This window comes from Morone saxatilis, unplaced genomic scaffold, assembly GCF_004916995.1.
Source record: "Morone saxatilis isolate NCDOM2014 unplaced genomic scaffold, NCSU_SB_2.0 Contig0, whole genome shotgun sequence".
Taxonomy (NCBI): Eukaryota; Metazoa; Chordata; class Actinopteri; family Moronidae; genus Morone; species Morone saxatilis.
In genome coordinates this window covers 5,542,843-5,565,037 of record NW_023339650.1, presented here as the reverse complement: position 1 = coordinate 5,565,037, position 22,195 = coordinate 5,542,843, and the positions used below count along the sequence as shown (strand labels likewise).

The window sequence follows — 22,195 nt, the reverse complement described above, 5'->3', positions numbered from 1 at the left end:
CACTGGCTGAGTTACTGTCTCTTGTTTCATTTTGATTGATCAATAAATACATCACAGCAAACTGCAGTGCTTATGCAAACCTGTTTCTGATTGGTATATGGTGATGGAAATGTACATACACACACTCTACATATATTATTATTTAGCCAAATAATCAAACTCATCATATAGTTGAAGTTAAAAAAGAACATCTACAAACGGGTGGAAAAGATCAAACAAAGTATTTAAATATTCACAAGCTCAAACAAAGTATTTACACATAAGCTAAACTAGAGGAACACCCTAATCCAGAGATCCGGAGAGAAAAAGAGAAAGAGAAGCTCAAACAAACCACACCTACTGACAGCCTAAGGCACAAGAGGAGAGGGAGAGACCCAGCACTGCCATTGACTGTGGTTACTCTGAACAGCCTGCATGTAAATTATAACATTATATTTTAATATATTTCTCACCTTTTCCCTGATGGTCTGAATAAGTCACTAAATGTTTCGCTAGTCCCTTTTTAGAAATAAAGATGCTAAGAGGGTTGGAACAGTCCAGCAAGAAAGTTGCCATGTCGTCGACACTTGCTCTCTATGGTTGATTTTATGCGTGTGTTAGCATGTGTGTGACGTAGAGCTTGTGCCCATGCCACAGGTGAAACTAAAGACTCACCAGTAACCCAAAATATGTAAGGAAGTGGCATCACTGGGATTGAGCTTGATGGCTCTCTAGGAAAAAGCACAAGTTCCACTTCAGAATACAGATAAATGTGATACAGTGATAATATGACACTGACCCGAATGTCCTCTCACCTCTAGATGTTCCCTGATGATGTAGGAATTTCCAATTTTCACCTTCACTCCCTCGTAATCCCCGATATCACTGAGACATACTGCGTACCACTGTGTGAGGAGGGGAAGAATGTGGAGAGTTTGGACCTTTTTAATATCTAATTAAAAGTTCTTTTAAAAGAAACTGTACTGTGCCGTAATGGGTTAGTAAACTTGGAAACATCAAGTGTAAATGCGTGCTAAAGGTTTGACGGATTTGTGGTTTCTCTGAGAAACCTGTTGGAGCTGAAACAAAAGTGGCTCCTCAGTGAGACCAACGTCTTACTTTGTGTGCTGAGAAATTCTTGTCATCTTTCTCCAGTGCCTTCTTCGCATATTCGAAGGCCTCAAACACCAGCTGCTTCTTCCGCCCGGCCTCCATGTTGGGCAGGAGGGACAGGTCCCGAGACGCACGGGCCAGCCTCCACAGAAAGTCTGCATCGTTACTGGACGGACACACAACCACTCCCATGACGTTATACATATATATGTGACAAATTAATTATTCATTATTGTCCACTCTGATGTTATAGATGCAGTATTCGTGGAAACAAAGTCAGAACTTGAGCTCATTATGTGTATAAATGCTTGACTTTGGTGACCTCTGGTGGTAGTATCACAAAAAGGAACTGGTAGATGTACTCAGCCGCAAAAACAATAAGCAGGGATAAAAATATCACATAAAAAACACAATGCACCCAAACAGGACACATAAACTTCTAGTGGCAACAGAGAAGAGCTGCTTATGGCCGCAGTTCGTTTGAACTCTCTCCTTACCTGTCCTTGTACTGCAGCAGCAGCTGGTACAGCTTCTCTGACTCTGCACTGCTGTACAGGTAGTCAGCCTGCTCCAACACCTCCTCTGCTCAGACACACAACACAACAGCAAATTCACTCAGACATACGCTCATTTATTAGACTACACCTCAACTCTCTCTCTTTCCATTTCCCTTCACGCTGCCCCTAAAAGTTGCCATCGAAAGACAGTTTATTAATGACATGCTGATTAGGATTGCAACGAATACATCCACAAAAAAAACAACACATTCGATCCGATTTCTCACATCTGGCACACCAAATACCTTTTTCCAAAGCGTGGACCACGGCTGAACTCTGCACTCTGTGATAAGCTTCATAACCCAGACAGGACAGCGTTGGGATCCCCAGGAGGAATGCAGCTCTTCCAGTCTGCACACAAGAAAGGAAATGACAAAAACACACACAAATGAACTAATTCAAGAGACTACTTCAGTTAGAAAGAGAGTTTCAAACATAACAAAGCATGCCTGGCTGCTGGCCATTATTCACAGTGTCAGCTGAACCAAGGTAACCTGACACAGGTCACTGCACACTTGAAACGGACCATTTAGATAGGATTTTAGCACTTAAACTAGAGTTTAGGTAAATTACACACAGTCATCCTCATCTTTATCATCACTAGACACCTGTTAAACTTTAACAGCTAAGCAGCTTTCTGATAGGACTTAAGCCCTGCTGACCTTTTACCTCCATTCGCTTGTACAATCGCGCCCCTGTTCTTCTAAAGCGTAAATAATCCATGAACCTGGGCATGTAGGCAGGTAACAGTGAGCAGTCCCATGCAGGACAACTACACCGTCCCCTGAGTGAGAATAACACGAGTCGTTACTTACAGTCAGAGCCGTGGCAGTCCTCCTTACAGCGGCCCTGTAAAAGCTGCTGGCCCCTCTGGTTCGGATGCTTTTGGCCCCAGATGTTGACAGTAAAGTGCTCACACAGCGCCGCAGCACTACCCCGGCCATCCTGCCAAAGGTCCAAACGCAAAGTGACTAAAGGAATTAGTGCGACGGCGTCACAAACTGAGGGGGCCGTTCGCAAACACAAACAGGGAGCATTCAAGAGTACACACACAAGACGTTGCTAAAGGTCAATGATTGGGCATGTTAGTCTCGTGACTAACGCGCGCACGTTATATTTTATTGTTAGATTTTAACATATATTTATCTTTTTGTTTTAAATCTTGAATCTGTATCATTTCTATTTTTCTATTTTTCTTATTCCTATTTTTTTTAATTAGTTAATTTAATTAGTGAACATACCTCACTGCATTTCATATACACTTTGTGTATGCGACAAACAGACCTTTAAAACATTTTTATTATCTTTTAAAAAGACCATAAGGCAGTTTGCAAAGCCAAATTAAAACAGCAGTTTAACTAAAGCGATGCTTTTTTTTGTTTTTCATCAGCTAGAAATAAGTTTGAAGGCAGAAACAGCACAATAATAAGCTCTAGATCATCTATCATACATGTTACAGCATACAGCTAATTAATTGGTTTCTTGAATGCACCCCGGAGAAATGTGTTCTCTATAGGCCGTCGATAGGAAACAAAAACTCGCGAGGGTTCCGTCGTACTTTTACATCGGTTAGTGTACTGAGCACTGCAGTGTTACCGCAATGTGTAGTTTTAGTACGACTGTATCAGACACACACAAACAGGTTGTCTAACTTTATCAACAAGCAGAGAAAATCGTCTGCGAGTTTAGCTAAAGAAGGTAGCTATTACGTTAACTTAGCTACGTTAGCCAGCTGGGCCCCGCGGCCCCGCCCCTCAGTTGTTCAGCTGTTCTTGTCACATAAACGTCACCTGTTCACGTACGACCAGAGGCAGGACAAATGTTTATATTTTTCAACAACTAACTAAACAGGTAAATATGGCTCAACAACTAATAACTGGTATGAAGAAACATTTTATGTGTATGTTTTAGTTGTAGTGCTCCAGGCATTGCCACACCCACCTAACGGTCACTGGTGCCCGCTGGCATGTCTCAACGTTAGCATTTGTAGTAATTAAAGTATTTAAAGTTAAAGTTATAGTTCAAGTTTTCCTCTATGTCATTATCGTTATACATTTTTTTAATTGATAACTCTATTTAGTGTTAATACTGGGTCTACACATACGGTTGCGGTCTGTTAAAGGGGCTATAATAACTGTTAGAAACAATAATGAGACCGTTGGTAGCCAATAACAACCTGTTATCAGTCGACAGCGATAACAGGTTGTTATTGGCTACCGTTAGTAATACTAACACGTGTATTATCACTGATAATTATCACTGATAATACATACTATATGTGGTTGTGTTACTAACACAAAGTGATGGAAGAAGTATTATTACAGAGTATTTGTTTAAAAGTACCAATACCATGATGTAAAAATACTCTTTATCACCTCCTGTAAGTCCTGTAGTTTGAGTCAAAGTACTTTAATATAAAGAATCAGTAAAAGCAGTGGAGGAGAAGTATAAAAAAAGGAAATATTTAAGTACAAATAGCTCCAAAGTACAGTGTACTTGAGTAAATGTACCACCCTCACCTCTGAATATTCTCAATATTTGTGATTATGATTATGTGTGGTGCATCTATGTGGTTATCTTAGTACAACAAGCTGCCATGGCCTCAGGCGGGGCCCCGGTGCCAGGGCCCTTACATATTGCCACCAAGGTGGAGCTGACCATCTCCTGTGAGAACCTCATGGACATGGACATCTTCTCTAAGTCGGACCCTCTGTGTGCCCTGTACATCAACACTTCAGGCTCCCAGTGGTATGAGGTCTGTACTGGGTCACTCACGGGAAGAGAGGAGTTAAAAATCATCATGTTCAAGTTATGTGTGTGAGTTAGGGCCTTAGTTTGAATAAGCAGTTGATATCCTTTACACCACAGACGTACCTGCATGTGTTATTGGCACACTAGTTGATGTTCTCTCTTGTATATTTCCACACATGGATTTGGCTTCTCATTAGATTGGGTTGTTTTTTTGTGACTCAGTTTGGCCGCACAGAGATGATCCTGAACTGCCTGAATCCGAAGTTTGCCAAGAAGTTTATCATCGACTACTATTTCGAGATGGTGCAGAGGCTGAAGTTTTGCGTGTACGATATTGACAATGACACCTATGACCTGAGTGATGACGATTTCCTGGGGGAGCTTGAATGCACCCTAGGCCAGGTGAGCCACAGTTTGTACAGCCTTTAAAAGAAAACGCTGGTTGTTCCTCCACCTTTTCGCTGTTCTGTGACACCGTCAGTGTTTGTGTCCAGATTGTTTCTAACAGGCAAATGACTCGACCGTTGTTGCTGAAGGACAAGAGGCCTGCAGGTCATGGGACCATCACAGTAAGTGGACGCTTTGTCTCGTTTAATGCCTCAGGACAGAGGACAAGCTTGTTTCATGCCTCAAACATGAACTCCATGCCACTGTGTGTGGTCAAAACAGGCATGTAGACATTTTTTAAAATCTGTTTTTATAAGGTTTTAGATGCTTTTTGGAATCGTGATACTTTACCAAGATTTACAGGATCCTAGCGATGTTTGTTGAAGGAGATCACTCTGTGCCAGATAGTCATAAAACACCACCATCTTGCTAGAATTAGACACACAAGTGCATCTTGTGTTGGTTATGGTGACCTGTGATGTCTCTCTCTTCAGCATCATATCATTCTGAGGGGTCACATCTGGGTTAGAAAACACAAACACGCTTTGTGCTGTTTACTGATGTGAATTCACGATGTCTGCATTTGAAAAGGCAAAAAAAAATGCAAGCATTTATCTCTGCCACGTGGCCCAACGTACAGAATTGCCAAAATCTTACAGATTCAATTTATTTATTATATTTTTTTAAATAGATCTACGCTGAAGAAATAACAGACACCAGAGTGGCAAACTTTGAGGTATCAGCCCGCAGGCTGGACAAAAAGGTACTGATGGTCATTTTAAACATTCAGGTCTGACATTTTATTGATTATTTTTACTGCCTTTTGATTTGCTCTTAATATCTTCAAGTACTGTAAATTATTAATTGGATGTGTTTGTCCAGTATTTGTGGTGGTCCGACCCTTTCCTGGAATTCTACAAGCAGACAGAAACTGGATGGCAGCTGGCTCACCGGACAGAGGTACACACATATTTACCAGCTGCTCATCCCTCTGCCTGCATCGTATTATTGACTCATCATCACATGTTCATGTAGGTGGTAAAAAACAATCTAAACCCGACATGGAGACCCTTCCGCATCTCACTGCGATCACTCTGTGGAGGAAATGTGGAGAAATGTATAAAGGTATTTTTTTTTTTTTTTATTTGTTTGTGTCAGTTAAATAAATTGTAGTCCATTAACCCCCCCACCCCTAAGTTGTGAAAACTGTATATTGTTTGCTCCTTTTGATTTATTTTTAGATCCTCCTGATTGATGATGCTACTCTAACGTACTAATGATTCCTCCCTTGTAATTGCATTTTCTTTTCATCTTACAATGCTCCCAAACTTAAAGCAAGAGGGTGCTTGCGACCCAGCTGGATAAGCAATGTGTGTATGCATGCGCAGTTTGTGACATCACTACGTAAAGGTGTGCATTTTTGCTCTGTTCTTTTTTTACTCAGTTGAGCTACTCTCTTTGCATGTACTGCATTTACATGGATAACTGAGAGTAAAATATGACTGATTATTTGTTCCTGTGAGGTGAGGTGTGACCTTTGTATCTTATTGGGGTTAGACTTATTAAATATTATTGGACAATTGATAAGATAAAGCTTCCTTTCTGACCACAGACAGTTTTAATTATGTTTATATTCCCTCCATGACCAGAGAGTCTTTACCTAACAAGCATGTCTCAGCACTTATTTATTAATAACTAGCAAATGTTAGTAATGGCTTTAGACATCAACCTTAATTTATTCATCCTGTCCTTATACTTACTTTACCGTCTCTGAACTTCTTATGTGTTGGCTTTTATTTTGTCACCCAGTACAGGAAGTCTCTTTTTCTGTCTTCAGGTTGACTGTTATGACCATCACTTCAGCGGCTCCCATGAGCTTATTGGGAGCTTTAAAACCACACTTGCGGAGATGCAAATAGGAACGCATATTTCCCCGGTGAGACTTTTGTGTGTGTGTGTGTTTGGTTCCAGCTCTGCCACTAAAGAACCTGTTATTTTAATTTTAACTGGCACAAATGTGACTCGTGTTCTCGCTTGCAGGTTGAGTTTGAGTGCATTAACCCAAAAAAGTTAACGAAGAAGAACTATAAAAACTCTGGGGTCATTTGCATCAAGCAATGCCAGGTAACGATTTAGAAATCAGGAAATGTAATTTTACTCTACTTTGATTTCAGCACATTTTATCTGACCTACTGCATTGGTACATCTTTTCATTAATGTCTGGCAAACAGAAATAACACTGTTAATGCAATGTTTACCTTCTAAGGTGGTGAAGGAGTTAACCTTCCTGGATTATATTATGGGGGGTTGTCAAATCAACTTCACAGTGAGTTTGAAATTATAGACGCTATCACTACTCTTAACTTTTATTTATTTTTATTATTTAAGTTTTTATGTTTTATTTAATTTATTTTAATTAACCTAAAATTAATTCTCCCCGACCGTGGCCAGATTGCCATTGACTTCACAGGCTCTAACGGGGATCCCAGCACTCCCCAGTCCCTCCACTATATAAACCCTGAAGGCTATAATGAATACCTGACAGCCATCTGGGCAGTGGGTAATGTCATCCAGGACTATGACAGGTAAATAAAAGTAAACAGACATGAGATCTGCTAAAAAAAATTAAAAAAAAAAAAAAAGCCTCCTGAAAAGTCTTCATAAGCTAGATATTTGCCTAAATAAAATAAAAAATGTAGAATATTTCCATTTGGTTACTTTCTATATTTACATCAAGCCAGTCAGATGTAATGTAACTTTTCATTTTCATTTCATTCATTTTCTAACTTCTGATTTTCTAAACGTTTGTTTGCTTGCAGTGCTTACACACTAGAGGACTTAGTTTTGCAGCTTTGATCTACTGACTGATGTGCCTTGTTTTACCTTCATACCTTCATTTTTTCTGTCTTTCTGTGTAGTAACAAGATGTTTCCTGTCTTTGGTTTTGGAGCCCAGGTCCCTCCTTCCTGGCAGGTGTGAAAAAATCCCAAACTTTACATCAGCTTTCTTTTATTGGACAACGGCCACTACCACCCAATTTACCATCTATGGAGTTTCTGAAAATATTAATAAGCTGTACAAAAGGAGCTTCACTATACAATGACAATATACCAAATCAACATACATACAAAATAAACACACGAACATATTAATAGGTGGAACGAATTGTATCTTCTGTGCATGCAATAACCTTTCGAGCACTCGACATGCAATCATTACATTGTGATGAAAAATGCAGCCTCAAGATATATATATATATATATTGATTTTCTTTTTTCTCTCTCTGGGCAATCCGTGGCTCCGTAGATTCCTGCACAGCACAATGTGTACGGTTATCTTTCCACACCTATGTATAATTGCACACACTCAAAATCAGTTCAACAGCCAAATCAGGGTTAGTTCAAAGATATGTGATAGTTCCAGTTCAAGAGTGATTTTATCCGTATATTTTGTCATTTACCTGCCTGGTAGTGTATTGTACTATTAAAACTGCTTCATTATTGGTCTCTTTGAGATTTGATTTTGTATCAGCAGCCAGTAAATTACTAATAAACTACAGGTTCCTGACAAGATAAACATTGAAGGACATAGGAACAATGTGACAAAGTTGATTGTGTTTTTCTGACGCATTCCATTTTTAAATTCAGATGTTGGTGTAACATTGTCATGGACTATAGTCTAAAGCTTTTATATAAATATGAATCTATCTATGAATCTTGCTTTCAGGTTTCCCATCAGTTTCCTGTCAATTTCAACCCAGCAAATCCATTCTGTGCAGGTAAGTCAAAGACCGTGTTTGGCTGTTAAAACTTGCTCAACTACGCTGCATTGATGCTACCTTATGCTCGTGTATGTGTGTGTGTTGTAGGCATAGAGGGCGTGGTGCATGCATACCGGCAGTGTCTACCTCAGCTGAAGCTCTGGGGCCCCACCAACTTCGCTCCCATCATCAACCATGTAGCCTGCTTCGCCAAACAAGCTCTCCGCCAAAATATGGCCTCAGTAAGTAGTGAATTATTAAGTTTATTCAGTTTTCAATTTGAATGTTGCTTCTATCAAAACATATTAGATTTATTGTGACAAATCTAATTTATAAATAGATAAACATACTGTTGCTTAGTTAAATTTCCCATGACAAAATTCAGCAATAAAAAGTGATGTTGTTCAGTGTAATGATGTATAAGATGCGTCCTAATGGTTAAGTCACTAATGCTGTCAAATATAAAGCCAAACAAACTGGAAATTTGAACAATAATATAAAATCTTTTTCAAACAAACTAGGAATAAGATCATATTTTAAGATCACATTGAAACAAACTTCCTGTTGTCTGATCTGTGTTCTCTCTCCGTCTGCAGCAATACTTTGTGCTGCTCATCATCACAGATGGCGTGATCACAGACATGGACCAGACACGCTCCGCTATTGTAGAGGCCTCTCGTCTGCCCATGTCGATCATCATAGTGGGTGTGGGCGGGGCAGACTTCAGCGCAATGGAGTTCCTTGACAGTGATGACAAACTGCTGTGTTCGCCCAACGGTGATGTCGCCTCGAGAGACATCGTCCAGTTTGTGCCCTTCAGAGATTTCCAGGTAAGCAGCAGCATATATATATACACCTTTATGCTTCTGTAACAGAGTTACTGTATACAGTATGTGGGATATTTCTTTGTCCAAGAGTAGTTCATAATAATGTATAATAATGTGTATCACATTTCAGTTGTATGTTCATTTTTTCAATTCCCCCTGCTGCCCCTCTGCTCTTCATATGTAACACTACCCTGCCCGCCTTCCTTCTCTCAGCCTTCCTTTGATTTCATTGGTCAGCATAAGGTGAGCACAGAACCATGGTTCAGGTTTTCTGAAGTGGGATTGTATGAGGTACGTATGCTTAGTCAGTGTATTACCTGTAGTAGATGGAAGTTGCCATGGAGCAGACAGGAGTCCTGGCACGGAAGCTAAGCAGTGCACTGCTGTGGACGGGGGATGCAGAAAAACGTTTCTCAAGCCCACCTATAAAAGGTTTACTCTATGAATTATGGGCACACAGTAGTAGTAGTAATAATATCACTTATGTTTCATGCCAGGACTCCTGTCTTCTTATCCAAACTGGGGGTGTTAATAGCCATCCACTGACTATGGATAAATACCTCATCCAACCTCACTTCAAAAAACACAAACTGACCCTTTAGTGTTAGCTAGCATTGTCCCAAACATGATTAAGACTAGCTCTTATTCTTGTAACATTGTCATTGCAGGGAAATAGCGTGGCCCTTGCCCAGAGCGTCCTGGCGGAGCTGCCTGATCAAGTGTCTTCCTTCTTCAATTCTTACAAGCTGAAACCCCCTAATATGTTAAATGTTTCTGGCCCGTCCTAGAAAGGTTGGTTGAATGAACCTAAATACCTCATATTTACTGCTTATGCATTTACTGAACGGAATGGCACAAATCAATGCCTATAAATGAATGTGGATGAAAAAGAAAATAATAAAAACACATAATTAACGTCAAATCCGTAACTGTATGTTTGCTTTTAAATTTGATTTGAGTTAATTAAAAGTACATAAAATAAGTGTCAGTATGACCAAGACACATGATAGCTTTGTATAGTGCATGATAACACCAAGCAATGAGAGCAATCAGAGCTATCCACTACAAATGTAACCTCTAACATGTATGGCTTTGTTGTTATTATCTCTTATTATTTCTTTGTTGTTATTATCTCTTATTATTTCTTTGTTGTTATTATTTCTTGTGGGGTTTTTTTTCTGTCTTTTCTCTTTTCTCTGCTGTTATTTTGCACAATCAGTGTTGTAACCCATATTTCACAAGTTTCGTGTCTTAATGTTGGAAACGTGAGAAATCAGTGGGCTCATATAGTGTGTGTTGTGTTTTTGTCTGTCCAGGCAGTGAGCTGGGAAAGGGTCGTGGTCAGACGTTGGAAAAGGTTGCGTCAGCAGCACCGCCGCCATCACACTAATGTGATACTGTTCTTTCAGACCTGGTTGACACAAGTACTGGTTGCTTCTGTACATGAGAACAGTTTAATTTTTGTATAAGACGATGTGATTTGAGCATGATGCTTAATTTACTAAGTTTGAGCTTTGCCATGACACTACATGGTGACTGAATTAAAGGAAATGTGAGTTATAAATGACATATACAGCTGCTTGCTGCCCCTCCCTCTGACTGTGGCATTACTCTGATAAAGGGAACATTATGTCACAATGGTAGACATACGTTACACCACAGTCCAATAAACTATCTAGCTTTCCTACTAAATATATTTCACACTGTATGGAACTGCCAATAAAACTAACATACTACTACTACAATCAAATGAATGTGTATTTGTAGTCTCTGTAGACTTATGATTTCAGCTTTGGAACAGGGGGATCTGGATGTGTCCACGCCCACAGCACTGAACCCCAGTTCTCCTCAGTGCTCATCATGGTGGATGATCTGGGGGATATGTATGCTCTGTTGATGCTCTCATGTCTCATGACTATTACAGCTTTGACCAAATAACTGGTGTTAAATCCAGAGTGGAGGCTTCTGGGAATTGTAGGCCTTTGCATAATTGCTTAACTCTCAAAGTGTACGCAAAGTCTCTCCAAATCTGTGATATTAAATCAAATATCCAACTGTATGTTCTATACACAGAGCGATGTGTATATATAACTTATATATATATATATATAACGTTATGTATATAAAGTTAGCTCCTCTGTTCCTTTAACTGTAAACGAGCACCCTGGGCGCTAGCAGGGGGCACCGCCCACTGCAGCTAGCTTCTGTTTAACGCTGCTATTACGACCATAAACAGCACAAACAGCTGACTAACAAGACTACAAGGTAGGACGAGTCAAGACTGCTTTTGACATTATATTTTCTCCGTCAAAATAAACACAGAGATAAAGGTTTTATTCGTTACTAACTTGAGTGTGCGTGACCGAAATCTTGTAACGTTAACGTACGTAGGCGTTAGCTAACTTAGTTCAAGTTAACGTTATATAAAGATTAAAATATAAATGAATATAAATACTTGTAACTTTTTATATGTTTGAGTGGCAGTAAGGCGTAAGTTAACGTTAGTAACCTTAGTAACGTTACTAACGTTAGTAACCTTAGTAACATTAACTAACGTTAACGTTACGTTATAAATTGGTCCGTTAGTTTTCGTTACTTTAACGGTTGCGCTGATGTCTGTTCTCTTTAGCACAGATCCGATGAAAACACTAAATGTGTTACCTTCATTATTCTGTATTACTTTATGTATCGAAGTTACTACAGCTTCCGCTAACGCTGGCACCGTTTGCCCAACTCAGGGGTTGAATCTCCCGACGGGCTCACTGTATGGCACCGCCCTTGGCATTCAATGGGAGTACCCCGATGGAAACCCCCGATATTTCATTATATTGAAACTAAAACGAGGCTAAGTGGATCAAGTGCTGGCAGATTTTACTAAACGACCCAAATGAATCACAAATCTACTTTTCTTTGCTCATATGAGAGTTTTTTTCTGATATGAACAGCACAGAGCACTTTCATATGTGGTCATATCACACTTCATGTGACTTTATAATCACGTGGCTCACTTTAGCTTAGATATACTGTAAATGTTTCACTCTGAAACCTGACAAAAACTAAAAAAGTGACCAGCCAAACAAAAACAAAAAAATCAGATCTGATCAGAACTGAGCGCTGAGACTGACAGTGTGAACATATCCTTTAAAAATTGTTCTACACATTCGTTTCCATTAATGAACACATGTATAGCATGATGTTTTTTGCTGTGATACATTGAGTGTTGCCGTTCCTGTTTGTAAGGCTGTTTTATTTATCTGTGTATGATCGCAGTTCCTGTGCCTGAGTGTGTGTTCTCCAGGCTGTGATGGCAGCAGTGGGAGCCCAGGGGCCAAGGGCCACTGACTGTGTGACAAAGGTGGTTATGAGCGTCTCTTGTGAGAATCTGCTGGACATGGATGCATTCTCAAAGTCGGACCCTCTGTGTGTGCTTCTCATGAACACTTCAGGACCGCACTGGACGGAGGTAAGGATGTTCTGCTAACTCGTAACTGGATATTGAAGCCACTGGAAACCCACAATAGTGTTCTACCTGTTTAATTTATGGTCTTATGTGCATAATAGTAAGCATCTAAGAAGTATTAGAAATGAGTTTCAGTGCAGATTTAATATTTGTTATGCTTGTTTTTATACAGAAATTACACAATTAAAAAAATCCATGTTGGTCGTGCCACCCAAACAGGTGTTGCCCAGTTGATGACATTCTGCAAGCGACTTATTCAGACAAGTAGTGAAAGTCAAATATATTGTAATTCATTCCCATGCATGCTGCACGGCTCTGCTGCCAACAGTGCCAAGGTCTTTTCCATCTTTTAAACAGTTTGTTTGATCTCAAATATCGGCTTCAGTTTCCTGTTGGTGAAAATATTCCAAATATAGTGTATGCTCAAAGGTACAGTGTGTGACATTCAGGAGCATCTGTTGACAGAAATGGAGAAATGGGACGTGATATTCATAAATATGTTTTCATTAGTGTATAATCCTTTTATATCTACAGACACTGCAGCTTGCCTTCCTTGCATTTTTCCTATTTAAGCCACATTTCCAGAGGCTTTAAGTTCATCTTTTTTCATAGCATATGAATACTACAGGATCCAGGATTCATATCTACCCTCATCCTTAAGAAATTTGAAGTATTTCCAGTAATTGGGAGACCATTGTAAAGTCAGATACCTCCACTGTATTTGCTGTCAGTGTCAGTACCTGCTGTGAGTCTGAAAAAGTGCTTGACTCTGGATTATGTATCTGTGTTAGATTGGCCGGACGGAGAAAATCAACAACTCCCTTAATCCCAAGTTTGCCAAGACTTTTGTCATCGACTACTACTTTGAGATGGTGCAGAAGCTGAGGTTTGAAGTGTACGACATCGACAGCGAAAACTGCAGTCTGCAAGATGCTGACTTCCTGGGAGAACTGGAGTGTACCTTAGGACAGGTTAGCCCTCTGTGGTTACCATTTATCGTCACAAATGCTTATTCATCGTGTTTCTTTCTCTTCACTAGGGTTAAACACACTGGTCCTTCTTTTGAAAATTATCATTTGAAGTTGTGTTGGTTCTGTGATTCACAAAAGTGTCTTTTCTGTCCAGATTGTGTCCTCGAAGACACTTACAAGACCACTTGTCCGAAAGAACAAGACACCTGCAGGGAAAGGAACCATTACTGTGAGTTGCTTTCATTAAGATTGGCAGTGACATTTGGACTGTTTGAGGATATTTGATTCTAAGTGTGTTCTCTGGTGTATTTGCACTGTGATATTTTTAACACAACGCTGTCTCATGTTTTGCAGATATGTGCAGAAGAAAGGACAGACAACAGGGTGGTGCAATTTGAAGCTGCAGCTAGAAAACTGGATAAAAAGGTATTGATTACAATTGTACGTTTGAATTATTTTTAGGAATTCAGAAATATTGAGATATCGTTGCTCCACAGCCGCATGAGGCTCTTTAGCCCCTGTTGAAGTGAAAAATTCAGAAATAATTTAACTTTTATGAGTTTTAATGAATAGAAGAACATTCAGTGATTTTCTCCTACAAGCTTGTTGACCCTGAAGGCAACATTAAGTTTGGAAAAAAGCCTGCTGCTTTTCAGTAACACATCTATAAAAATAAAAAAAAGGCATTCTGCTAACCTTCAGCTCCCTCAATATAGAACAGTGGATGAACGACTGTAATGTATTGTTTACTTGTTTCTCTCCAGGATTTTTTTGGCAAGTCCGACCCTTTCCTGGAATTCTACAAGCAGACAGAAACTGGATGGCAACTGGCTCACAGGACAGAGGTACACATATAAAAACCTCTTTGTGTACCATGCTATCTGGGCAAGCACAGTCATAACTAGAATGCGTATTAATGTTTGCACTGAATACATTTCAATGGTCAGAGTGGTTTATAATTGCTGCTGTCATGCAGGTGGTGAAAAACAACCTAAACCCAACATGGAGACCATTCAGAATCCCTGTGCAGTTACTCTGTGGAGGTGACGTGGAGAAGTCTATAAAGGTACACACACACTCACACTGACTGCAAGGCATTGTGACTGATGATCGAGCTGCCCTTTGTCTATTTTCTGTTGTGCTGTATATGCAGGCTTTCTGTTGGGAAGGATTTTTGGGGCATTATAAAATCTAAAAGCATTTTTTTTTACCTGTTTTGGCTCATTTCAGGCTGCTGTTTAGTAAAATCCCTCCTGTCTCATCCTGGCTTTCACAGTGCTACCAAATGTGTAAATATATGTAAAAAGGTGACTGGGACTCTCAAAATGAAGGGTATATTACCTACCAATTATTAGACAAGTCGGTTTGTCTTTCAGCCGTGGATTATCTTTACTCAAGGAATAGAAATTAGAAGAAGCAGTTGTTATTTCATGCATTAATTACAATGTTTTTTTTCCGCCCATCTGTGTTGGAAATCAAACTTCTTAAATGAACATCAAAAACCCAAATGTTTGGTCATTAATTTGTTTTCATTGTCGTGTAAAACAATGGAAAGGCTGAATCATGGCCACGGTGGGAAACCTGCCTATGCTTCATGGTTTGCCTTTTCATCGTAAGAAAATACAAATAAGGAAATGTGTGTTAGCATTAGTTTATGTATGTTGTTTTTTTGTTTCCACCCTCTAACCCTGTGAAAGCACACTTGTCAGGAAGAGATGCTTTCCAGTCGACAGTGCAAGTGAGTCTACTGTCCCCACTGTGAGTGCTCTGCAGTGTCTGTGACAGGACAGGCCAAAGTCCTAGACGCACCTACATCTGTCTTAAAGGAATAAGTAGAATATTTGAGGGGTTTGGCACATTGGTCAACTTACCTGTTAAATCTGAGAGCATAGTCACCAGAGTTGCTCTGTGTCAACAGGTTGAAAAGCTTATTAATTCAAGATATGCAGATAGGTCTGATGTTAGTTAATAAGTGTACAATGTACAACCAAATTGTATTGTTGTGAACCTTCTCCCTGTATACAGGATATGAAGTTAATGTGTGATAGAAGACAGTGATCTCACAATATGTGTTGTTCACAATAAACCTGGCTCCATCAGGTATTCAGTGTTAATGTTTTTAAAACACATGACACATTTCTCTATTAATGCTAGTGGCCTGCTGTTATTCAGCACATTCATTATTTAAATCCCCTGATGAATATTACGTTATGTATCAACAAGTAAGTTAACCAATGGGACAATTTCCCAACAGGTAGACTTTTTCCGTTAAGATGGATCCCCCTTCTTTTGGTTACCCATGAGCTTTCTTAGCTTTCCATCTTGTAGACTTAAGCGTCACACAGTTTGCTCCATGCTGTGTCTCTGCCTGTTTCCTCAACACTGAAGGTACTTAGAAGATACAGTGTGCAGATTCTGAGCAGGTACTCTGTGACTCTTGCTCTAAAGGAGGCAGCGGGACCTTTAGAGGCCTTGTGTGTGTGTGTGTGTGTTCCTGTTAGATACCAGGGTGTTGCCTTACATTTGAGGCTTCCTCCCTAAAGCATGCTTTTTAGGGATGCACAATATGGATTTTCTTTCAGCTAATACGATAATTGATAATTACCTGATGTATGTCTATTTTAAAGTTCATGGCCTGTTTGTACACACCTGAGGATAATAAAGGTAAAGATGGATGATTAAATATACCATAGCTCTGTTCTAACTGTATGACATCACTATTGTTAACACAACAACAACAACAACAAAGAGTAGGTCTGACTCTTCAAATCTCTTCATTTATTTTTTCTAGTGAAGTTAATTAAAAACGTCACTAACAGACTTTGGCTTTCATAAAACATAATGCCTATCAACCAGTTGGCATAAGAATTCAAAATCACTTACTATTAATATCAGCCAATAATGTATCGGCTGTCATTTAATTCACAATCATTTATAATAATATAAATATCCCATTATCGGTTTCCCATCATTAATTCTCTGTCCTGATATCGTACATCCCTAATGCTTTTATTTCATCTGCTTTGATGTTCACAACTGACAGTTAATCTCTTAAATATAAGAACATTATTTGCTTGAATCAAAGAGAATTGACTGGATTTGTCTCTTCTCCAAACTGACTGTGTTTCCCAGGTGGACTGTTACGACTACAACAACAGCGGATCTCACGACTTTATAGGATCCTTCCAGACCACACTCTCCCAAATACAGCAGGCATCACAGACATATGCAGTAAGCTTTTCCTCTTTGTTTGTTCGTCAACAACAGAACAGATGATGTAATACAAAAGATCTGTCCCACGTCTTATATCAAGCATTTAATGAAGCCTTATGAAGGTATTTATAAACAGCGTATATACAATATGTATGTGTTATATTCCTGACGCCTGTGTGGTGTGTTTGTGCTCCTCTCAGGCCGAGTTTGAGTGCATCAATAGTAAGAAGAAACAGAAGAAGAAAGGATACAAAAACTCTGGTGTTGTCATAGTAAAAAAGTGCCAGGTACTGTGGTTTATATTCTTTTTTCTTTCAGAACTAATTGTTTTCTTGGTTTACTGTATGCATGCTCCACATGAAGTGAGTTTGAAGATGGAGAGACTTTTGCACCACCTGTGCATCTGTAAAACATTGTTTATACATTGTGTGTACAATATATTTTGTCGTGCTTTATATTGTAGCTTTAACATAATAATGGTAAATAGTTAAATGGTTTTCTCCCTCCAATATTTTTTAGATAGTAAAGGAGTATACGTTTCTGGATTACATAATGGGCGGCTGTCAGATTAACTTCACTGTGAGTACTACAGTTTGTTCTCTTTTTACTTTTAGTATTTTTTTGTAATTACATTTTATATTGAGAATTGAATGTCCTCAGGAATCGTTCATTGTCAAAGAGTTATCTGATTTGATTTTCTCCAGATTGCTATTGATTTCACCGGCTCCAACGGGGACCCCAAGTCCCCCATGTCCCTCCACTACATCAGTCCTCAGGGCTATAATGAATACCTGGCAGCTATCTGGGCTGTGGGGAATGTTATCCAGGACTATGACAGGTAAATGGCTTGTTATACAGAAAGTGTTATGTTGGTAAATAAAGTCAAATCCACCATAAATAATTTAAACATAGCGCCAGAAACACCAATAGTGAATGTTGTGTTTATGTAAACTTACTTTGACAGTATCGCCTACTTTGTTTTACTTCCTTTCTGCAGTGACAAGATGTTTCCTGCGTTTGGATTTGGAGCCCAGATCCCTCCTACAATGCAGGTGATTGTTTGTGTTAGTCCAGACGTACTGTGATGTTTGTATAGGCTGTTCCTCGTCTTGGCTGGACGTAACTCAGGCCGTCTCAAATTAATAGTTTTTTGTGTTTGCAGGTCAGCCACGAGTTTCCCATCAACTTCAACCCCTCAAATCCCTTTTGTGCAGGTAATAATAGACCGAATATATGGAATCACACTGCTGTGTTTAATGCACTTGACATGTAGGACATTTAGCAGTCACTTACTGCAGTCACAGAACAGCAGCTGTGGTGTATTTATGCCGTTCACTGGTGTGGTTTGACACAGTATGACATGAGATTGCTTCTTCCACTTCAGATTTTGCATCGGATGTTCAGGCATACATGGAAGTACTGCAACAACTAGTAGAGGAATTATAAACAAGAATAAACAGTTTTGATAATTGATGAGGCGTTCACGCCATGTATCAGGCAAAAATGGATGGTTGAGAACAACTGTACTTACAAGATCAATTACTGCTCTAACATAGTGTTTGTTTCAACATTTCACCAGAAACTTGTCCTTGGCCCTGAAATGTATCAGCATGTTGCAGTTTTCTTTTCCAATTCTGCTGAATTACACGGAAATGTATATATAATGATGCTCAACATGTCCCGCAAAACTTAGTTTTGTTCCCCGGCGTGTGTTTGTGTGTGTCTTTTTGTGGTTTTTAGGTATAGAGGGTGTGGTCCACGCCTACCAGCAGTGTCTGCCCCAGGTGAAGCTTTACGGCCCCACAAACTTTTCCCCAATCATCAACCACGTTGCCCAATTTGGCAGGCAAGCCATGCAGCAGCAGACTGCCTCTGTGAGTTACTGCACCAATCAAAGCCTTACAATGGTAGCGCTTGTGTGTCTAGTTTTGTTTTGGTGAAGGCACAGTCAGGTCTTCTTTTCAGTGAAAACCACTTCCACTTTATTCATTTGGTTTCTTGTGTCAACGTTTCACAGCAATACTTCGTTCTCCTCATCATCACTGACGGAGTGGATCACAGACATGGATCAGACACGCAGTGCCATCGTCAACGCCTCCCGTCTGCCCATGTCCATCATCATTGTCGGAGTAGGGGGCGCAGACTTCAGCGCCATGGAGTTCCTGGATGGAGACGACGGATCCCTGCGCTCTCTGACTGGCGAAGCCGCCATGCGAGACATCGTCCAGTTTGTGCCATTCAGGCAGTTCCAAAATGTAAGTCTGAAAATATTAGACACATTATTTATTTTACTCATTGCTTTAAATGTGAATTGTGTTTGCTGTGATTTCAGCCAAGCCATTGCATTAAAAGCTGCATGCATTTCAAGCTTCTTTTTTTCCCTAAACATTTACCTGCGTCATTTTCAGTTTAACTGGCTTCAAAATTACACATCCAAATATGGTATATTAGTGTCCCTATCCAGTACCCAGAATTCCCAGCCCCTCGACCTCACTGGCTTACTTGTGTGCCCTGTGTATTTATCTCTTTTCAGGCGCCCAGCCAGGCTCTTGCCCAAAGCGTATTGGCCGAGTTACCTCAGCAAGTGGCCTCCTTCTTCAGTTTATTCAAACTGAAGCCTCCCCACGATCCCAGTCCTTCATAGGGGTACCCCAGATATTTCAGTCGAAAACCCCACCCCCATCCTAGCCTTTGCTTGCTGCCCTGAATCACTGCATGAATCACGGCATTGTTTGCTCCTGATGTTTTCCTTCCAACTTTTCCAACTCTGTTTCGCTAAACATTCATCATCAGTGCTGAGTGAGAGCGATGGTACAACACAATCTGCTGTACTTTCTGTCTGAGGCTCTGAAGCACTGGTGACTGTCTCAATCCTATTCTTGTTTACATAAAAGGGAAAATTCCTCGCTAGATCACTAAAACAAAGTAACGAGTAATAGTTTAGGTTTGTTTTATTGTTTTGTTGGGTATTGCACAAATTGTAATTGCTCTGTAGCCGAATGTAGACAACATAATGTTAAGATATTTGCAGCACAGCTACTATTATAGCATGGTATATTCATATATTTTCAACATTAACAGTAAATCTCAGAGTCTGCAATGAGTCCGAAAACTAAGGAAATGAGGAATCAAACGATGTTGCTGTCACTGTTGTTGTTCACTCCATCTATAGTACAAGCAATTCCCCTGAAGGTTGCCAGAAAAAGTGGCACTGTGACTAGTTAGTCAAGTTAAAAGCGAAATGTAAAAGAGTGTAAATTTCCTTTTTTTCCTTTCTTTTTCTCTCTTCATCTGCACAACTTTCTACTTCTCATTCATGCTCTCTTCGTTTCATTCAATCAGTGGCGATAATGATCACATATATTTTAACTCCTCCTTCTGCACTTCAGGCTCCTCGAGAAGCACTGGCAAAGAGTGTGCTGGCAGAAGTACCAGGTCAGATGGTGGATTTCTTCAATACCATGAAGCTGACTCCACCAAACCCCAATCCTGCACCAGCCCCTTCAGAGACCATCTAATACAACAAGAAAGAAACCAGACACAGACCAGTCTCATCATACAACTAGACAAATGTCCTTCCCACACTGTCCTAACTCACCCTTTTTATTCCATCACCTAAAAAAAATAACAGCACGCATCTTAAGACAGCCGCCCCAACCACACGCACTACATCGAACATAAGCATAGCGCAGAATAGACCCTGCTGTTGTTAGATCTTAACATCCATTTGTGGTCACAAAAGAAATCAAACAATCATTCCATTATTTGAAGGATTGCAGAAACACTGCACTGGGTGTAAACTGTCCTGCTGTGTTCTTTTTTTTAAAATGCATCATGAAAGTGTTCAACTTAGTTTTATGCCTGTTTGATGGCTCCAGCATCAAGTTAAAATAGTTATGTAAAAGGATTTTATGCAAGATATCAAGTCACATCAGTTAGAGGAACCCCTTATATATGATGTTTACATTCTCAGAAATAGCTGTGGCACTACTAGTAGCATAATAATGTACATATAGCCAAGTAGCTTTGTAGTTGCTGCTGTTTTGGCACATGGAGTATATATTTACATTAGTGTTTATTGTACACGCTTCCTATGCACTCTCCTATAATAATGTCATGTACTGCAAAGACCTAGGAATTAGTTGTTTTACTCAATGAAATGCCAAACTCTGTATGGGTTATAAACCTTTTATAGAAGCTTTTTATACCTTAAAGTATGGATCTGAAATATTGGGATGACTAAAAGTAGTCTCATTGTAGATTTGGTTGTATTGTGCCAGTCTTATCACTCATAGTATGTTTGATTGTAAATGTACTGTGGTCTACCAATGTGCCAGTTACTTTGCCTTCCACATATACATGAGCAAGGACACCATGCGTTTCTTTTTATTGCCGGTATTTCAAGCCCACTAGTTCATTTATGTGAGATAACGAGATAATAAAGTCGTTATCACTAGAAAAAAAGATTGTTTCCTCTTATTATAGATTTGTTTTCATACTGTACAAAATGAGCCAGTGCATGAAAATAATCTGGATTCAGGCATTCAGGGATCTTTGAGCTTGTTTAATAAATCTCTTCCTGATATATTTTCTCAGTATTGCATCACATTGTCAGGAAATGCTTAGATTACTCTCACATTCTAGTAACAATGTTTCAGTTCAGTTATGAATCCTTCCTGACAGTCATGACCGTGATCTTAAAAGCTGAAATCAGCTAATTTTTTTGTTTTCATCTCTGGAAATGTAGGTAGTTTTCTTGTGATAAATGATCTTGTCTCAGCCCTGACTAAGGATGTTTTTTCCAGTGATTTTGCCACTGACTTTTGATTTAGCCTAGGGTTCAACTCTGTTTGGGAAACCATATATCTGGAAGCAAAGACACCATGGTACAGTGAATGAGAGAAAGGGATGCATCAGTATTAAACATGTTGTCACTATAGAAACTAGATACAGTTCTGTTTATTGAAATCTATATTTGATTTGTTCATTTTTATATGGTTTTACAATGAAAGCTATGAAACATGTATCTGATGTATCATGTTGTGCACCAGCTTTAGTGCTCCAGCAGACATGGGTAATGTGCCTTTGTATTAACATGCAGAAAGTGTATCAAGCATGCTAATAAAGTACCTCTTATTCAATACAAATTGAACTTCACTTATTTAATTCTCCAGCCC

General features: G+C 39.5%; 3 protein-coding genes across 4 annotated transcripts in view; 2 read left to right on the top strand and 1 right to left on the bottom strand.

Moving 5' to 3' along the window:
• The window catches only part of rmdn1 (regulator of microtubule dynamics 1), a 4,954-nt gene extending 2,282 nt beyond the window's left edge, over window positions 1–2,672 (bottom strand). Inside the window, exons 1-6 of the mRNA XM_035657414.1 lie at window positions 2,465–2,672; window positions 1,895–2,000; window positions 1,590–1,674; window positions 1,099–1,258; window positions 795–884; window positions 655–710 (exon numbers count right to left, since the gene is read on the bottom strand). Coding sequence (XP_035513307.1) covers window positions 655–710; window positions 795–884; window positions 1,099–1,258; window positions 1,590–1,674; window positions 1,895–2,000; window positions 2,465–2,593 — 626 coding nt within the window. The 5' untranslated portion in view covers window positions 2,594–2,672. The remainder of the gene's footprint in view (window positions 1–654; window positions 711–794; window positions 885–1,098; window positions 1,259–1,589; window positions 1,675–1,894; window positions 2,001–2,464) is intronic.
• A 506-nt stretch (window positions 2,673–3,178) lies between these two features.
• Window positions 3,179–11,119, top strand: LOC118328612 (copine-3-like). 2 transcript variants are annotated; one of them, XM_035662451.1, is made up of 18 exons: window positions 3,180–3,500; window positions 4,232–4,404; window positions 4,623–4,802; window positions 4,895–4,969; window positions 5,479–5,550; window positions 5,670–5,747; window positions 5,823–5,912; window positions 6,625–6,723; window positions 6,828–6,911; window positions 7,054–7,113; window positions 7,239–7,372; window positions 7,706–7,760; window positions 8,514–8,565; window positions 8,656–8,789; window positions 9,144–9,377; window positions 9,588–9,617; window positions 10,043–10,166; window positions 10,691–11,119. In XM_035662451.1, exons 2-17 carry the CDS (start codon window positions 4,246–4,248, stop codon window positions 10,160–10,162), a joined length of 1,656 nt encoding a protein of 551 aa, XP_035518344.1. In that variant the 5' UTR covers window positions 3,180–3,500; window positions 4,232–4,245; the 3' UTR covers window positions 10,163–10,166; window positions 10,691–11,119. The 2 variants fall into 2 exon arrangements, with proteins under 2 accessions (XP_035518428.1, XP_035518344.1); XM_035662535.1 differs by lacking the exon at window positions 9,588–9,617 and having other exon boundaries at window positions 3,179–3,500.
• Window positions 11,120–11,254: 135 nt separating this feature from the next.
• On the top strand, window positions 11,255–22,165 carry LOC118328727 (copine-3-like). The gene is given in 17 exon segments (XM_035662655.1): window positions 11,255–11,639; window positions 12,645–12,837; window positions 13,626–13,805; window positions 13,960–14,034; window positions 14,160–14,231; window positions 14,570–14,650; window positions 14,782–14,871; window positions 16,938–17,036; window positions 17,219–17,305; window positions 17,538–17,597; window positions 17,723–17,856; window positions 18,016–18,070; window positions 18,181–18,232; window positions 18,759–18,892; window positions 19,036–19,071; window positions 19,073–19,273; window positions 20,408–22,165. Coding segments are annotated over 16 exon segments (1,644 nt in total). The 5' UTR covers window positions 11,255–11,639; window positions 12,645–12,678; the 3' UTR covers window positions 20,537–22,165.
• The last annotated feature ends 30 nt before the right edge of the window (window positions 22,166–22,195 follow it).

Coding starts and splice junctions, on each gene's coding strand:
- LOC118328612 (XM_035662451.1), top strand. CDS start 4,246: ATGGCCTCAGGCGGGGCCCCGGTGCCAGGGCCCTTACATATTGCCACC. Junction 4,405..4,622: donor CAGGCTCCCAGTGGTATGAG/GTCTGTACTGGG, acceptor TTTGTGACTCAG/TTTGGCCGCACAGAGATGAT. Junction 4,803..4,894: donor TTGAATGCACCCTAGGCCAG/GTGAGCCACAGT, acceptor GTTTGTGTCCAG/ATTGTTTCTAACAGGCAAAT.